The following is a 14,646-nucleotide window of genomic DNA, read 5'->3' as shown; positions in this document are numbered from 1 at the left end:
ACTTTCACTACTTGAGCCAGTGTAGATGGGAAACTATTTACTGCATGGGTAACCAACTTTACAGAAGCGATCTTCAGACAGAGGGCTGCATGATTTGCATTGTTAGTGGCATTAGTGCCTTGACGTGCTGTTTGGCATTGTAGGGTTGAAATAAGCATCAGTGTGCATTACAGCCGCAGTCAATCAACATGTGTCTGGACAAGGTGAGCAGAGCTTCACTCACGAAGATGTTTTATCATAACAGCAGCAACAGTGCTACTGTCCTTTGCAAGTATTAACACATTAAAGAAATATGGAGAGGTCCTTTATCTGGTCCAGTGTTGAAGAACATGATTCAGAAGTTAGAATCAACTGGCAATCTGGAAATTTCTTCTCGGGCAGGCAAACAGCAAATTGCACCACAAATTGTTGAAGAAGTTACTGTTGCCATGGCTGAGGATGCTGGATGCAATGTCTGATCTTTAAGTAGTGCACCAGCTACGTCACAACAGCTGAACATTCCATGGTTCTCCATCTGAAATGTGCTGCAAACAATTGTGAAATGGTATCTCCGACCTTGGGGAAGATCAGTTTGGATTCCGTAGAAATATTGGAACACGTGAGGCAATACTGACCCTACGGCTTATCTTAGAAGCTAGATTAAGGAAAGGCAAACCTACGTTTCTAGGATTTGTAGAAGTTAGGAAGTCGTTTCTGAAAGTATTTGTATGGAGTGTAGCCATGTATGGAAGTGAAACATGGACGATAAATAGTTTAGACAAGAAGAGAATAGAAGCTTTCGAAATGTGGTGCTACAGAAGAATGCTGAAGATTACATGGGTAGATCACATAACTAATGAGGTGGTGTTGAATAGGATTGGGGAGAAGAGAAGCTTGTGGCACAACTTGACTAGAAGAAGGGATCGGTTGGTAGGACATGTTCTGAGGCATCAAGGGCTCACCAATTTAGTATTGGAGGGCAGCATGGAGGGTCAAAATCGTAGAGGGAGACCAAGAGATGAGTACACCAAGCAGATTCAGAAGGATGTAGGTTGCAGTTGGCACTGGGAGATGAAGAAGCTTGCACAGGATAGAGTAGCATGGAGAGCTGCATCAAACCAGTCTCAGGACTGAAGACCACAACAACATCATCTCTAGTGCAGTTGCAGCCTATCAAGGATGCAGATGGTCATCACATTGAGCAACATTTGTAACCTGGAATGTAAACATAGTATCCAATTAACAGATGTCAGCACCCTATCACGTGAAAATTAAAATGTATTTCTTTGAATGGTTTATTCATTATTTCTCTTCCACATGTGCTTACAAATGTTTCCGAAAAGTTTCATTGTCTTATGATAACTTGCTTTTCACGGGTGGCCCCTCAAGTATCCAAAGTTTAATAATAACCACCATGTACTTTGTTCATTGTATTCCACTCTTATTTTTACCTCCCATATATCAGTAAAAACTTCAGAAATTCAAGGTTAAAACTGACAAACAGAAACTGGAAAAAACTGACAAACAGAAACTGGAAGTGATAAATGCGTCAGGTGGTACAATGAACATGATGTGAAAAAGTATATTCCACTCATAAAATATCAAAGTTTACAGAAATGTTTAGAAGTGGGGAGAATTTAAGATCTACACTCAACTGAAAAATCCCACAAATAATGGAATTAGTGAAGATAACTACTGGCCATACACAAGGTGCTGCAGTTGCTACACAAGTACTGACGGCATCAGAAATAATTTTGTTTGTCAGGTGCATTGTGAAAATGGTACCTGCAAAATTATGAGGAACACTATGCCACAAAATTTTATTTTAATCTTGGAAAAACTTTTACTGTCACTTATGAAAGTTACAAAGAGCTTATGGAGAGGATTCCTTTTCCAATGCACGCAATTGGAGAAGGCACAAGTCCTTTCTGGCAGTCCATAAAGAAATGGAAGACAGAGTTCATATGGGAAGATCCTCAAGAATGAGTGACAATGTGGAAAGAGTGAATCGTCTTCCGAGGTCAAACTGTTAGTGGGAATAGTCTGTAGCAAGCTAAATTTGAGCATGTTTGTATCAAATTTTAGTAGGGAATTTTGCATGGTAAGAGAATGTGAAAGAATTGTATTTCTGTTCAGTCATCAGGTTCCTTGGAACTGTTGGAATGATGTCTGCCTTGAGATTCAGGATTGCCTTCAGAAGGAGCCAGATGTTTTTACTAGCATTACCACTGTTGGTGAATCGTGAATTTTTAAATATACCAAAGTAGAGATCGTCGCACTACAAACTCTTCTCATCACAAAAAAAAAAAGGAAATCCCAAATCAAATTAGTGTTTCTTTTTCTTTAAGTGGGTTCATACACAAAGAATTGGTCCTTCCATGACAAAATGTCAATCAAACTTCTTTGTCAGCAAGTTATTAAAAGACTTAGGAACAGGATGGCATATATGTGATGAGGCATTACATACACTTGGATGCTGCACTATGAGAATGTGCCCCATCACATAGCAATCTCCAGCAATGACTGTACTGACTCCAGCTAAACAACCCAAAAATGAAATTGCAAATACTTGCTGAAACATCAGATAAAATGTGTCTGACTACCCTTATGAGGGACACATGGTATACAGCAAGTCAGTAACAAAATCTGAGAAATTTTTGGTTAGGCTTTACTGTGACTCACCCATACTGAATGAAATAACAGGTATATTGTTACCAATAAAGTAACAGTGAACTACTTGTTTTATTTGAATGAATTTTTCACCATTCCTGTAGTTCCTCAGGCCTGCTGTTCCTCCTCTATTTGCCAGATTTCAGTCCCTGTGATTTTTCTTTATTCCCCGGGTTAAAAAAGCATGTTGCAGTTACTTTCGTTACTATCCACAAGAACAGAACCAAGGAGTTAGAAGATCTTCCAGTACGAGCCTACCAAAACTGCTAAGAAGACTGGAAACAATGCCTCCACCAATGTGTAACTGCTAATTTGAATGGGAACTTTGCTGTGCAAACAACAAGTATTAGTCTTACTGCTACTCTAAAACCCCTTGTGACTGAAGCATTAACCAATAGATGCACTCACAAACAAAAGCTGGCATATGGAGCTCAGCTTACAAAGTTGCACTCTTTAAAGCTGCTACACACTTAAATAAAAAAATTATTACATTCATCTGGTGCTGCAGTCAGGCTAGAATAAGTGGCAGAATACGGTAGAGGAAGTGAGACCATACAGCTCACCTATCTGAGCTGGGCTGCCGAAGAGGAAAATGTTCATGTGTGTGTAGGTGAGGATATGCTTGCATTGAAAAACAAAAGTTTGCAAGCTAAGCTGCTGTATTTAGTTACTGCTTGTGTATCTGTCACTAAATGCCTCAACTTATTTTTAGTCATTGCAGAGAGAGAGAGAGAGAGAGAGAGAGAGAGAGAGAGAGAGAGAGTGTGTGTGTGTGTGTGTGTGTGTGTGTGTGTGTGTGTGTGTCCATCCAAACACACACAGTTCCGACCTGTGACACAGAATTCTCTCCCAGTTTTTTCCTGACCTTCATAACAGAGAAAACTGAATGGGAGTTTTGCTTCCACCTCTACACACAAATAATACCGGGAGTTTATAAATGAATATTGGGGTTTTAATGTTTTATAATATTTATTACATTAAACTTACATTTATAAATGATATGTCAAACGAAAGAGCAACTCAAACAGTTTTACCAAGAACCCTATAAATGCTCAATGTGAGCACCATTTGTCACCCGGCACACATCATGTCCACAGCAGAGTTCTTCCCAAACGTTGATAAGTGTGTCTTCAGTGATTGTAGCAACAGCTGCTTCAATCCGGTTTCTTATTTCAGGGAGGTCTGCTGGTAGCGGAGGCACGTACACACGATCCTTGATGAAGCTCAATAGGAAAAAATCGCATGACGTTAGGTCGAGTGAACGTGGAGGCCATGTAAAGCAAGCCCTGTCACTGGGCCCCTGTGGCCTATCCAGCGCTTGGGCTATAGACTTGATGTGTGCCGTGTGACAATTGGTGCTCACATTGAACATTTATAAGATTCTGGTAAAACTGTTTGAGCTGCTCTTTCATTTGGCATATCATTTATAACTGTAAGTTTAATGTAATAAATATTATAAATTGCTAAAACCCTGATATTCATTTACAAACACCATGTACAGCTGTAAGGGAACCACCACAGCAGAGACTGGCTTGAGCACAACCACACTTTTATTAATCTTGGTTCCATTGTTGACAACTCTGGTCTGAATTTTTCCTCAGAGCTGCAAACTGATTCAATCAACCAGTTATAGGTATTGAACCATCAAGGGACACACTGTAACTATACCAAAGTCATGACTTAAGAGACGAATCTACAGTGATGTTACAACATTTGTGTGCTGAATACGAACTGTCCCTTATTTCATAGAAATAAATAAAAAAAGGAAAGAAACAGTGGAGCCTGAACTCACCTAGATGGCCGCACAACAACAACATGGCTCTCAGGAAAATATGATTGGAGCAGCACTGCAGTGTTTTCAAGATTCCACTTTACATAATTTTTGTTTTCCCTGTGGTTCTCCATAATTTCTGGAAAATCCTGAAACCACATAGTTACAAGTTGTATATTAGCTTTAATAATTAGAGTAATAAAACCTCAAAAGTAATGGTACAAAAGAAAAAGCAAGCATGGTAGCATCTCAAGACATATTCTATAGGGTACACAAAGTAATAAGCTTGGTACTGTAGTATTCCAGTGACACAGTAATATGATTAGAACAAATTACATTACTGTAGAGTGTTATCCAACAACTGTCAGTTATTTTGCTACTTACAAATTATTCAGTAAACACCAAAGTTCAACTAGCATACAAGTTCATAAAATGTTGTTAGCATACAGGGTGTCCCAGGAGAAATCATCAATATTCAGTGATATTACAGGACCTCCAATAGTGACTCGCGTGCCGTCTGGACAACAGTGACTGCTACCGCCACATAGCAGCACTGCTCATTCACTGCTGGAATACCAGATATTCTTTGTGTTTTACTGTCCCTGTTAATACATGTTGATAAAACAAATACTGCACTAGACTAATTTGGAACAAGTCTATTGAATGGATATATAAAATTCCACTTTACAAATAATTTTGTTTGTACAGGAAACAAACCAACTGCCATCAACATCAGCTGTCACAAAAAAGATGTGATGAATAGTATTTGTTTGGACTGACTCCAGCTAGACATTGAACAAAACGAAATTGCAAATATCTGCCGAACCATTAGAAAAAAAGCACCTGATGATCCTTATGGACACCCAGTACACAGCAGGCCAGTAAAAGCAAAATCTAAGAAATATAATACACTTGATCGACCATCAATTAAAAGCTTCGTACTAGTACATTACAAAAGGTGACTGGAAGCCAATGGGAACATCAATCACAGTTTCTTTTAAGCCAGTGCAGTAATTAGGATTGATATACTGTTTTCTAATAAAAGTGTGAAAAATACTGTAGTTTCTGGCATACTGTCTATATGAAACAAATTACTTTTTGTGCTGCCCCAATATACTTATACTTACCACCATTATGTGTCCTCATACCTTACACATTCAACCCATCCTTCACATGCGAGTACCTCACAGTGCCCCCGCCCCCCCCCCCCCACCCCCATCCAACCCCCACCAACCCACACACACAAAGTAGTGTTTTAAATGCAAGAATAATAATAATTATTCAAAATTTAAAATATTTGTTTCTTCTATACAGTTTTCATCATTTATTTATTAAAACTGTAAGGTTATCACATATCAGTAAACTCAATTTACAGGTCACCTGAACATCGCCACCAAAGTAGACAACTGCAGTATTATTTTCTGCTTTGACAAGTGGATGACAGTAGATGATATCGTTTACACGTCCATCATATCCTGTGACTCCACACAGGCGTATGGGGCAAGATGATGGAGGGGTGCCCAGCATTCTGCTACCCTGCACAAGAGATTCCACTGAAATTATAGATCAGTTTCATTTTTTACCTGTAAATAATTAACAATTTTCAATAATACAGTCACACAGAAGGCATCCAACTTTCAAGCCAGAATTAATAACAAAGAAATCCTCAGTAATAATGTAAATGCAAAATCTACATAATTATTATTTGCTAACTAATCACAAGCTAACACTTGGTTTAAGAATCATGAGAGAAGGTTGGATACGTGGAAGAAACCTGGAGACAATGGAAGGTTTCAGACAGATTATATAATGCTAAGATAGATATTAGGAACCAGGTTTTAAACTGTAAGATGTTTCAAGGGACAGATGTGGACCCTGACCACAATCTGTAGGTTATGAACTGTAGATTAAAACTGAAGAAACTCCAAAAAGGTAGGAATTTAAGGAGATGGGACCTGGAACTGAATGAACCAGTGTTTATAGAGAGTTTCACAGAGAGCATTAGGGAACGACTGACAAGAACAGGGGAAAGAAATACAGTAGAAGAAGAATGGGTAGCTTTGGAATATGAAATAGTGAAAGCAGCAGAGGATCAAGTAGGTAAAAAAACTATGGCTAGTAGAAATACTTGGGAGATTTAATTTAATTCATGAAAGGAGAAAATATAAAAACGCAGTAAATAAAGCAGCCAAAAAGGAATACAAACATCTCAAAAATGAGATCGACAGGAAGTGCAAAATGGCTAAGCAGGGATGACTAGAGCACAAATGTAAGGATGTAGAGGCATATATCACTAGGGGCTAAGTTAGATACTGCCTACAGGAAACTTAAAGAGACCTTTGGAGAAAGCGGACAACCTGTATGAATACCAAAAGCTCAGATGAAAAACCAGTTCTAAGCAAAGAAGGGAAAGCAGAAAGGTGGAAGGCATACATAGAGGGTCTGTACAAGGGCAATGTACTCGAGGGTAATATTATGTAAATGGAAGAGGACTTAGGTGTTTCACTGCTCTGTCACATAAGTCGAAACAAGGCCACGGGAGTAGACAATATTCCATTGGATCAGTGGTCGTCAAACTTTTTTGCTCAAGGGCCAAAACTAACAATATGATGTGGCACCTCGGGCCGCAGATTTCCAGGTCTTTTTATTAACTGGCAAACCTCGTAAATGATGTGTTACGAACCCACAATAGACTAGCTATAGTAAATAAGCTAGAGGTTTACCACTGAATTTCTAGCACTTATCGTTAAAGTCGATACTATTCAGACCACTATGTGTAGAGTGTTCTCTTTTTCAGATTGTTGCCACCCTCAATGACCCGTAAATTGTAACACTGTGTAATTGCCCAACGAAATGTTGCTGCGTTGTCTTTGTGAACAGATGGTTAATAACAGCAAATGGACTTATACTTAAATGTATTATGTAACATGAGGCTCGATCACAACTGTTTTCTACATTTTTTGAAAATCATTTTCCTTCAAACTCACTTGACTGAACTACAACATCCTTAATTTTATTTCACACTAGATGAGGTACCTGGCATTGGCTAGATATCTATTTATTTCAATCTTATGTTAGTCTCTCTCTTCCTTCCCTCACACTCTGTCGTCTATCTCTACTTTCACCTCACTCACCATCTCTTCACCCCTTTATCTGTCCATTTCACACTCCCCCTGTATGTGTCCCTTTCCTCCTCCCCCTTCTCCGTCCACATTACTATCCCCTGCCCCACTAAGAAATTGCCATTGCTTACCCCACAATATTTCTTTACAGATTGAAAATAATGTGTGTATCAGTGTGGTTAAAATCGATCCGAGGGTTTACGAGGAAAAGTGGAGGATAAACACACACACACACACACACACACACACACACACACTTTTAAGAGCTAATGACTATTTCTTTTAACAAATATGTACCGCATATGACCATCTCTGTAAAGTGTATTCTTGAATCCAACACACTTTCATTTAAGACTGATAAAATAGCAGATAATTGGTACAAGGCACACTCACTCATCTGTCGTCAGCACTGAGAAACAAAGAAGAAAACATTTCCATTATCACGTCCCCTCCCACCACAACGACAAATCTATCTGCCCCTGTAAAGGTGATAGAAATACTTTACGCACTCCTACTTACAATTACACTGTATGATTAAATGATGATGGCGTCCTCTTGGGTAAAATATTCCGGAGGTAAAATAGTCCCCCATTCGGATCTCCGGGCAGGGACTACTCAAGAGGATGTCGTTATCAGGAGAAAGAAAACTGGCGTTCTACGGATCGGAGCGTGGAATGTCAGATCCCTTAATCGGGCAGGTAGGTTAGAAAATTTTAAAAGGGAAATGGATAGGTTAAAGTTAGATATAGTGGGAATTAGTGAAGTTCGGTGGCAGGAGGAACAAGACTTCTGGTCAGGTGACTACAGGGTTATAAACACAAAGTCAAATAGGGGTAATGCAGGAGTAGGTTTAATAATGAATAGGAAAATAGGAATGCGGGTAAGAAACTACAAACAGCATAGTGAACGCATTATTGTGGCCAAGATAGATACGAAGCAAGTTTATATGCCAACTAGTTCTGCAGATGACGAAGAAATTGAAGAAATGTATGATGAAATAAAAGAAATTATTCAGATAGTGAACGGAGACGAAAATTTAATAGTCATGGGTGACTGGAATTCGAGTGTAGGAAAAGGGAGAGAAGGAAACGCAGTAGGTGAATATGGATTGCGGCTAAGAAATGAAAGAGGAAGCCGCCTGGTAGAATTTTGCACAGAGCACAACTTAATCATAGCTAACACTTGGTTTAAGAATCATGATAGAAGGTTGTATACATGGAAGAACCCTGGAGATACTAAAAGGTATCAGATAGATTATATAATGGTAAGACAGAGATTTAGGAACCAAGTTTTAAATTGTAAGACATTTCCATGGGCAGATGTGGACTCTGACCATAATCTATTGGTTATGACCTGTAGATTAAAACTGAAGAAACTGCAAAAAGGTGGGAATTTAAGGAGATGGGACCTGGATAAACTAAAAGAACCAGAGGTTGTAGAGAGTTTCAGGGAGAGCATAAGGGAACAATTGACAGGAATGGGGGAAAGAAATACAGTAGAAGAAGAATGGGTAGCTTTGAGGGATGAAGTGGTGAAGGCAGCGGAGGATCAAGTACGTAAAAAGACGAGGGCTAGTAGAAATATTGAATTTAATTGATGAAAGGAGAAAATATAAAAATGCAGTAAATGAAGCAGGCAAAAAGGAATACAAACGTCTCTAAAATGAGATCGACAGGAAGTGCAAAATGGCTAAGCAGGGATGGCTAGAGGACAAATGTAAAGATGTAGAGGCTTGTCTCACTAGGGGTAAGATAGATGCTGCCTACAGGAAAATTAAAGAGACCTTTGGAGAGAAGAGAACCACTTGTATGAATACCAAGAGCTCAAATGGAAACCCAGTTCTAAGCAAAGAAGGGAAAGCAGAAAGGTGGAAGGAGTATATAGAGGGTCTATACAGGGGCGATGTACTTGAGGACAATATTATGGAAATGGAAGAGGATGTAGATGAAGATAAAATGGGAGATACGATACTGCGTGGAGTGTTCGACAGAGCACTGAAAGACCTGAGTCGAAACAAGGCCCCCGGAGTAGACAACATTCCATTGGAAATACTGACGGCCTTGGGAGAGCCAGTCCTGAAAAAACTCTACCATCTGGTGAGCAAGATGTATGAAACAGGCGAAATACCCTCAGACTTCAAGAAGAATATAATAATTCCAATCCCAAAGAAAGCAGGTGATGACAGATGTGAAAATTACCGAACAATCAGTTTAATAAGCCACAGCTGCAAAATACTAACACGAATTCTTTACAGACGAATAGAAAAACTAGTAGAAGCCGACCTCGGGGAAGATCAGTTTGGATTCCGTAGAAATACTGGAACACGTGAGGCAATACTGACCTTACGACTTATCTTAGAAGAAAGATTAAGGAAAGGCAAACCTACGTTTCTAGGATTTGTAGACTTAGAGAAAGCCTTTGACAATGTTGACTGGAGTACTCTCTTTCAAATTCTAAAGGTGGCAGGGGTAAAATACAGGGAGTGAAAGGCTATTTACAATTTGTACAGAAACCAGATGGCAGTTATAAGAGTCGAGGGACATGAATGGGAAGCAGTGGTTGGGAAGGGAGTGAGACAGGGTTGTAGCCTCTCCCCGATGTTATTCAATCTGTATATTGAGCAAGCAGTGAAGGAAAGAAAAGAAAAATTCGGAGTAGGTATTAAAATCCATGGAGAAGAAATAAAAACTTTGAGGTTTGCCGATGACATTGTAATTCTGTCAGAGACAACAAAGGACTTGGAAGGGCAGATGAATGGAATGGGTGTGGTCTTGAAAGGAGAATATAACATGAACATCAACAAAAGCAAAACAAGGATAATGGAATGTAGTCGAATTAATTGTTGAGGGTATTAGATTAGGAAATGAGACAAAGTAGTAAAGGAGTTTTGCTATTTGGGGAGAAAAATAACTGATGATGGTCGAAGTAGAGAGGATATAAAATGTAGACTGGCAATGGCAAGGAAAGCGTTTCTGAAGAAGAAAAATTTGTTAACATCGAGTATTGATTTAAGTGTCAGGGAGTCATTTCTGAAAGTATTTGTATGGAGTGTAGCCATGTATGGAAGTGAAACATGGACGGTAAATAGTTTGGACAAGAAGAGAATAGAAGCTTTAGAAATGTGGTGCTACAGAAGAATGCTGAATATTAGATGGGTAGATCACATAACTAATGAGGAAGTATTGAATAGGATTGGGGAGAAGAGAAGTTTGTGGCACAACTTGACCAGAAGAAGGGATCGGTTGGTAGGACATGTTCTGAGGCATCAAGGGATCACCAATTTAGTATTGGAGGGCAGTGATGAGGGTAAAAATCGTAGGGGGAGACCAAGAGATGAATACACAAAGCAGATTCAGAAGGATGTAGGTTGCAGTAGGTACTGGGAGATGAAGAAGCTTGCACAGGATAGAGTAGCATGGAGAGCTGTATCAAACCAGTCTCAGGACTGAAGACCACAACAACAACAACAACAACAACTTACAATTCTTCCAGTACGTTTTTCATTTGACAAAGGAGACAGGTACAGCCGGCAGCTGCAAACCAGTTATTCTTTACCGGATTTAGATATATATGATTTATCATTCTTCAGAAACTGTAAACATTAGCATCTGTTAAAATGAAACAGTACTTTCGGAAACAAACCACTCGCAACTGTTAGATGTATGTGACTCCTTCGCCAAATAACATTGCTGTGCAGTTGGTGACAACAATAAGCAATGTTTATGACACTGAAATTCTGCAATACAGGGAAATAGATTTTTAAATACCCGTCCGCCGGTTTGACAATTATTAGATTATGAGGGATATATTCGTAAGAGACATACGAGTAGTTGTGTCATGTTGTCAACAATTACATTTTTAGTCGGTCTTCATAGGAGTCAAGTGTTGAGACTGACTGGAATAATCGTCTTGGTAGCATGAGTCATTGATAACATGTGCCATTCACAGAATGAATGTCACCATATTACGAGTGTTGAAAACTGCATAAAATACTGCTGATCAAATTTCAATAAACTGGAAAAAAGCATACAGTGCATCTGACTAATTAATTCCTGTTTAATTATCTCTGTGAAAATAAAATTCACATGACTTCCATAATCTTACAATATTCATGTAGCTAGGCAGGAGCATATGAACGGTGAAGGGAAGGATGGGAATCATTAGTAATTTTGGCCCACTACCAAAAACAAATCTAGGATCAGTGTATCTCGTTCCTGAAATTTATTTTAAAGTACTTTCATGCAAGATGAGACAGATGTTTTATTAAAATATTTAAAATATTATATTACATTATTCAAATGTCCACCAGAACTTTATTATAATTGCATTAATGTCAAACTTTCAAAAAATGTAGAAATAAATAAGAAATTATAAAATAAGAAAAGGACAGACACACTGCACATGCAACTGGCTATATAAGAAAGCTACAGGTCTCTTACTGAAATGGATTTTAATCATTATAATTGCAAAACAAACGTAAATACAAATACATAATTTTTCATTAATGTGACTTGTGATGTTGAACTTTTTTGGCTATGTCATCAATATCTGCATCATTTGGGTTGCATGCAATCCTCATTGCATCTTCTAAATGACTGGGCAACCGATTACGATATTTATTTTTCAGGTACTTCATTTTTGAAAATGAAGCTTCACAAAGGTAAGTTGAAGAAAATAGTGTTAAAATGAACTGTGCACAGTCTCTTAAGATTTTATAATTGCTACGCACACATTTCCAAAATTCGGTGTACTGTTGTGTTTTACGATGTTCTATAAACAGAGCTTTAAGCTGTGTGTCATGCTGAAGTTCGATTATTTCATTTAGCATATTAGTTTTAGGAAATCCAAAGTGGCAGAATAATTTGAGATCGTGATGTCAAACATGCCAAGGGTTCTCTATGAGAATGAAACAGCTTCGAATATTTGTAACATCTACAAATCTGTTTTTTATTTCTTCCAAACAGACTTCCAAATATTCTTTCATATTTTGGTAAATAGTTTTCGGTGATAGTTAGGCCTGATCAGAGCATAGCAACAGTTGGAAAATTAGACAGATCTTTTACTTCGAGTTCATTTATACACTCCTGGAAATTGAAATAAGAACACCGTGAATTCATTGTCCCAGGAAGCGGAAACTTTATTGACACATTCCTGGGGTCAGATATATCACATGATCACACTGACAGAACCACAGGCACATAGCCACAGGCAACAGAGCATGCACAATGTCGGCACTAGTACAGTGTATATCCACCTTTCGCAGCAATGCAGGCTGCTATTCTCCCATGGAGACGATCGTAGAGATGCTGGATGTAGTCCTGTGGAACGACTTGCCATGCCATTTCCACCTGGCGCCTCAGTTGGACCAGCGTTCGTGCTGGACGTGCAGACCGCGTGAGGCGACGCTTCATCCAGTCCCAAACATGCTCAATGGGGGACAGATCCGGAGATCTTGCTGGCCAGGGTAGTTGACTTACACCTTCTAGAGCACGTAGGGTGACACGGGATACATGCGGACGTGCATTGTCCTGTTGGAACAGCAAGTTCCCTTGCCGGTCTAGGAATGGTAGAACGATGGGTTCGATGACGGTTTGGATGTACCGTGCACTATTCAGTGTCCCCTCAACGATCACCAGTGGTGTACGGCCAGTGTAGGAGATCGCTCCCCACACCATGATGCCGGGTGTTGGCCCTGTGTGCCTCGGTCGTATGCAGTCCTGATTGTGGCCCTCACCTGCACGGCGCCAAACACGCATACGACCATCATTGGCACCAAGGCAGAAGCGACTCTCATCGCTGAAGACGACACGTCTCCATTCGTCCCTCCATTCACGCCTGTCGCGACACCACTGGAGGCGGGCTGCACGATGTTGGGGCGTGAGCGGAAGACGGCCTAACGGTGTGCGGGACCGTAGCCCAGCTTCATGGAGACGGTTGCGAATGGTCCTCGCCGATACCCCAGGAGCAACAGTGTCCCTAATTTGCTGGGAAGTGGCGGTGCGGTCCCCTACGGCACTGCGTAGGATCCTACGGTCTTGGCGTGCATCCGTGCGTCGCTGCGGTCCGGTCCCAGGTCGACGGGCACGTGCACCTTCCGCTGACCACTGGCGACAACATCAATGTACTGTGGAGACCTCACGCCCCACGTGTTGAGCAATTCGGCGGTACGTCCACCCGGCCTCCCGCATGCCCACTATACGCCCTCGCTCAAAGTCCGTCAACTGCACATACGGTTCACGTCCACGCTGTCGCGGCATGCTACCAGTGTTAAAGACTGCGATGGAGCTCCGTATGCCACGGCAAACTGGCTGACATTGACGGCAGCGGTGCACAAATGCTGCGCAGCTAGCGCCATTCGACGGCCAACACCGCGGTTCCTGGTGTGCCCGCTGTGCCGTGCGTGTGATCATTGCTTGTACAGCCCTCTCGCAGTGTCCAGAGCAAGTATGGTGGGTCTGACACACCGGTGTCAATGTGTTCTTTTTTCCATTTCCAGGAGTGTATATAATTGCAGTTTTGCTTCAAATGCAAATATTTTGATAGTCATTTGCCCAATTATCTTGTTTGGTCCTTGTAATTCCAAGTTAAGTGTGTTGAATTTTTGTGTAATATTGGTCAAAAAAGCTTTAACTATCCACCATTCATCATCAGGATAATTTTTGCCACTTTGTTGTAAGTCTAAAATAATTTCAGGTTTCAAATTGACAAACCGTTCCAGCACTTTTCCTTTGCTTAGCATCTGACAGCAGTATGTAGGAGAACATCACAGTAACAAGCTTGCAATTCCTGCAGAAGTTCTTTAAATTTTTGTTGATTTAAGATCACAGGCACGAATGAAATTTATAATGCTTATAACCATTTGCATAACATTCTTCAATCTGGTATTTGAAATTTGAAATGCCAAACTTTCTTGATGCAGTAAGCAGTGAATGGAGAGTAAATTTGGCAAATTCCACTCCTTCTTAATCAGTGCTATCAAACCATTGTCGACACCCATCATTGATGGACAATCATCTGTACATACTGATATTAATTTGCTCATAGATAAGTCATTTTTTTTTACAAATTCTTTAATTGCATCCACAAATTCACATCCTTTTGCAT

General features: G+C 40.0%; 1 protein-coding gene across 7 annotated transcripts in view; it reads right to left on the bottom strand.

The window, feature by feature from the left end:
* The window catches only part of LOC126484461 (mitochondrial protein C2orf69 homolog), a 219,530-nt gene that overhangs the window by 73,542 nt on the left and 131,342 nt on the right, over window positions 1-14,646 (bottom strand). For 5 of the 7 annotated variants that reach the window (XM_050107997.1, XM_050108005.1, XM_050107991.1 and 2 more), the window contains 2 exons: window positions 5,801-5,956; window positions 4,442-4,569 (listed from right to left, as the gene is read on the bottom strand). In XM_050107997.1, coding sequence (XP_049963954.1) covers window positions 4,442-4,569; window positions 5,801-5,956 — 284 coding nt within the window. Of the gene's footprint in view, window positions 1-4,441; window positions 4,570-5,800; window positions 6,004-14,646 lie in introns of all 7 variants that reach the window. The other 2 variants (XM_050108029.1, XM_050108036.1) reach the window with 2 other exon arrangements.

This window comes from Schistocerca serialis, chromosome 1 (genome assembly GCF_023864345.2).
Source record: "Schistocerca serialis cubense isolate TAMUIC-IGC-003099 chromosome 1, iqSchSeri2.2, whole genome shotgun sequence".
Classification (NCBI taxonomy): domain Eukaryota; kingdom Metazoa; phylum Arthropoda; class Insecta; order Orthoptera; family Acrididae; genus Schistocerca; species Schistocerca serialis.
Note: the sequence above shows the minus strand (reverse complement) of the source record. Positions and strands in the feature narration are given on the sequence as shown.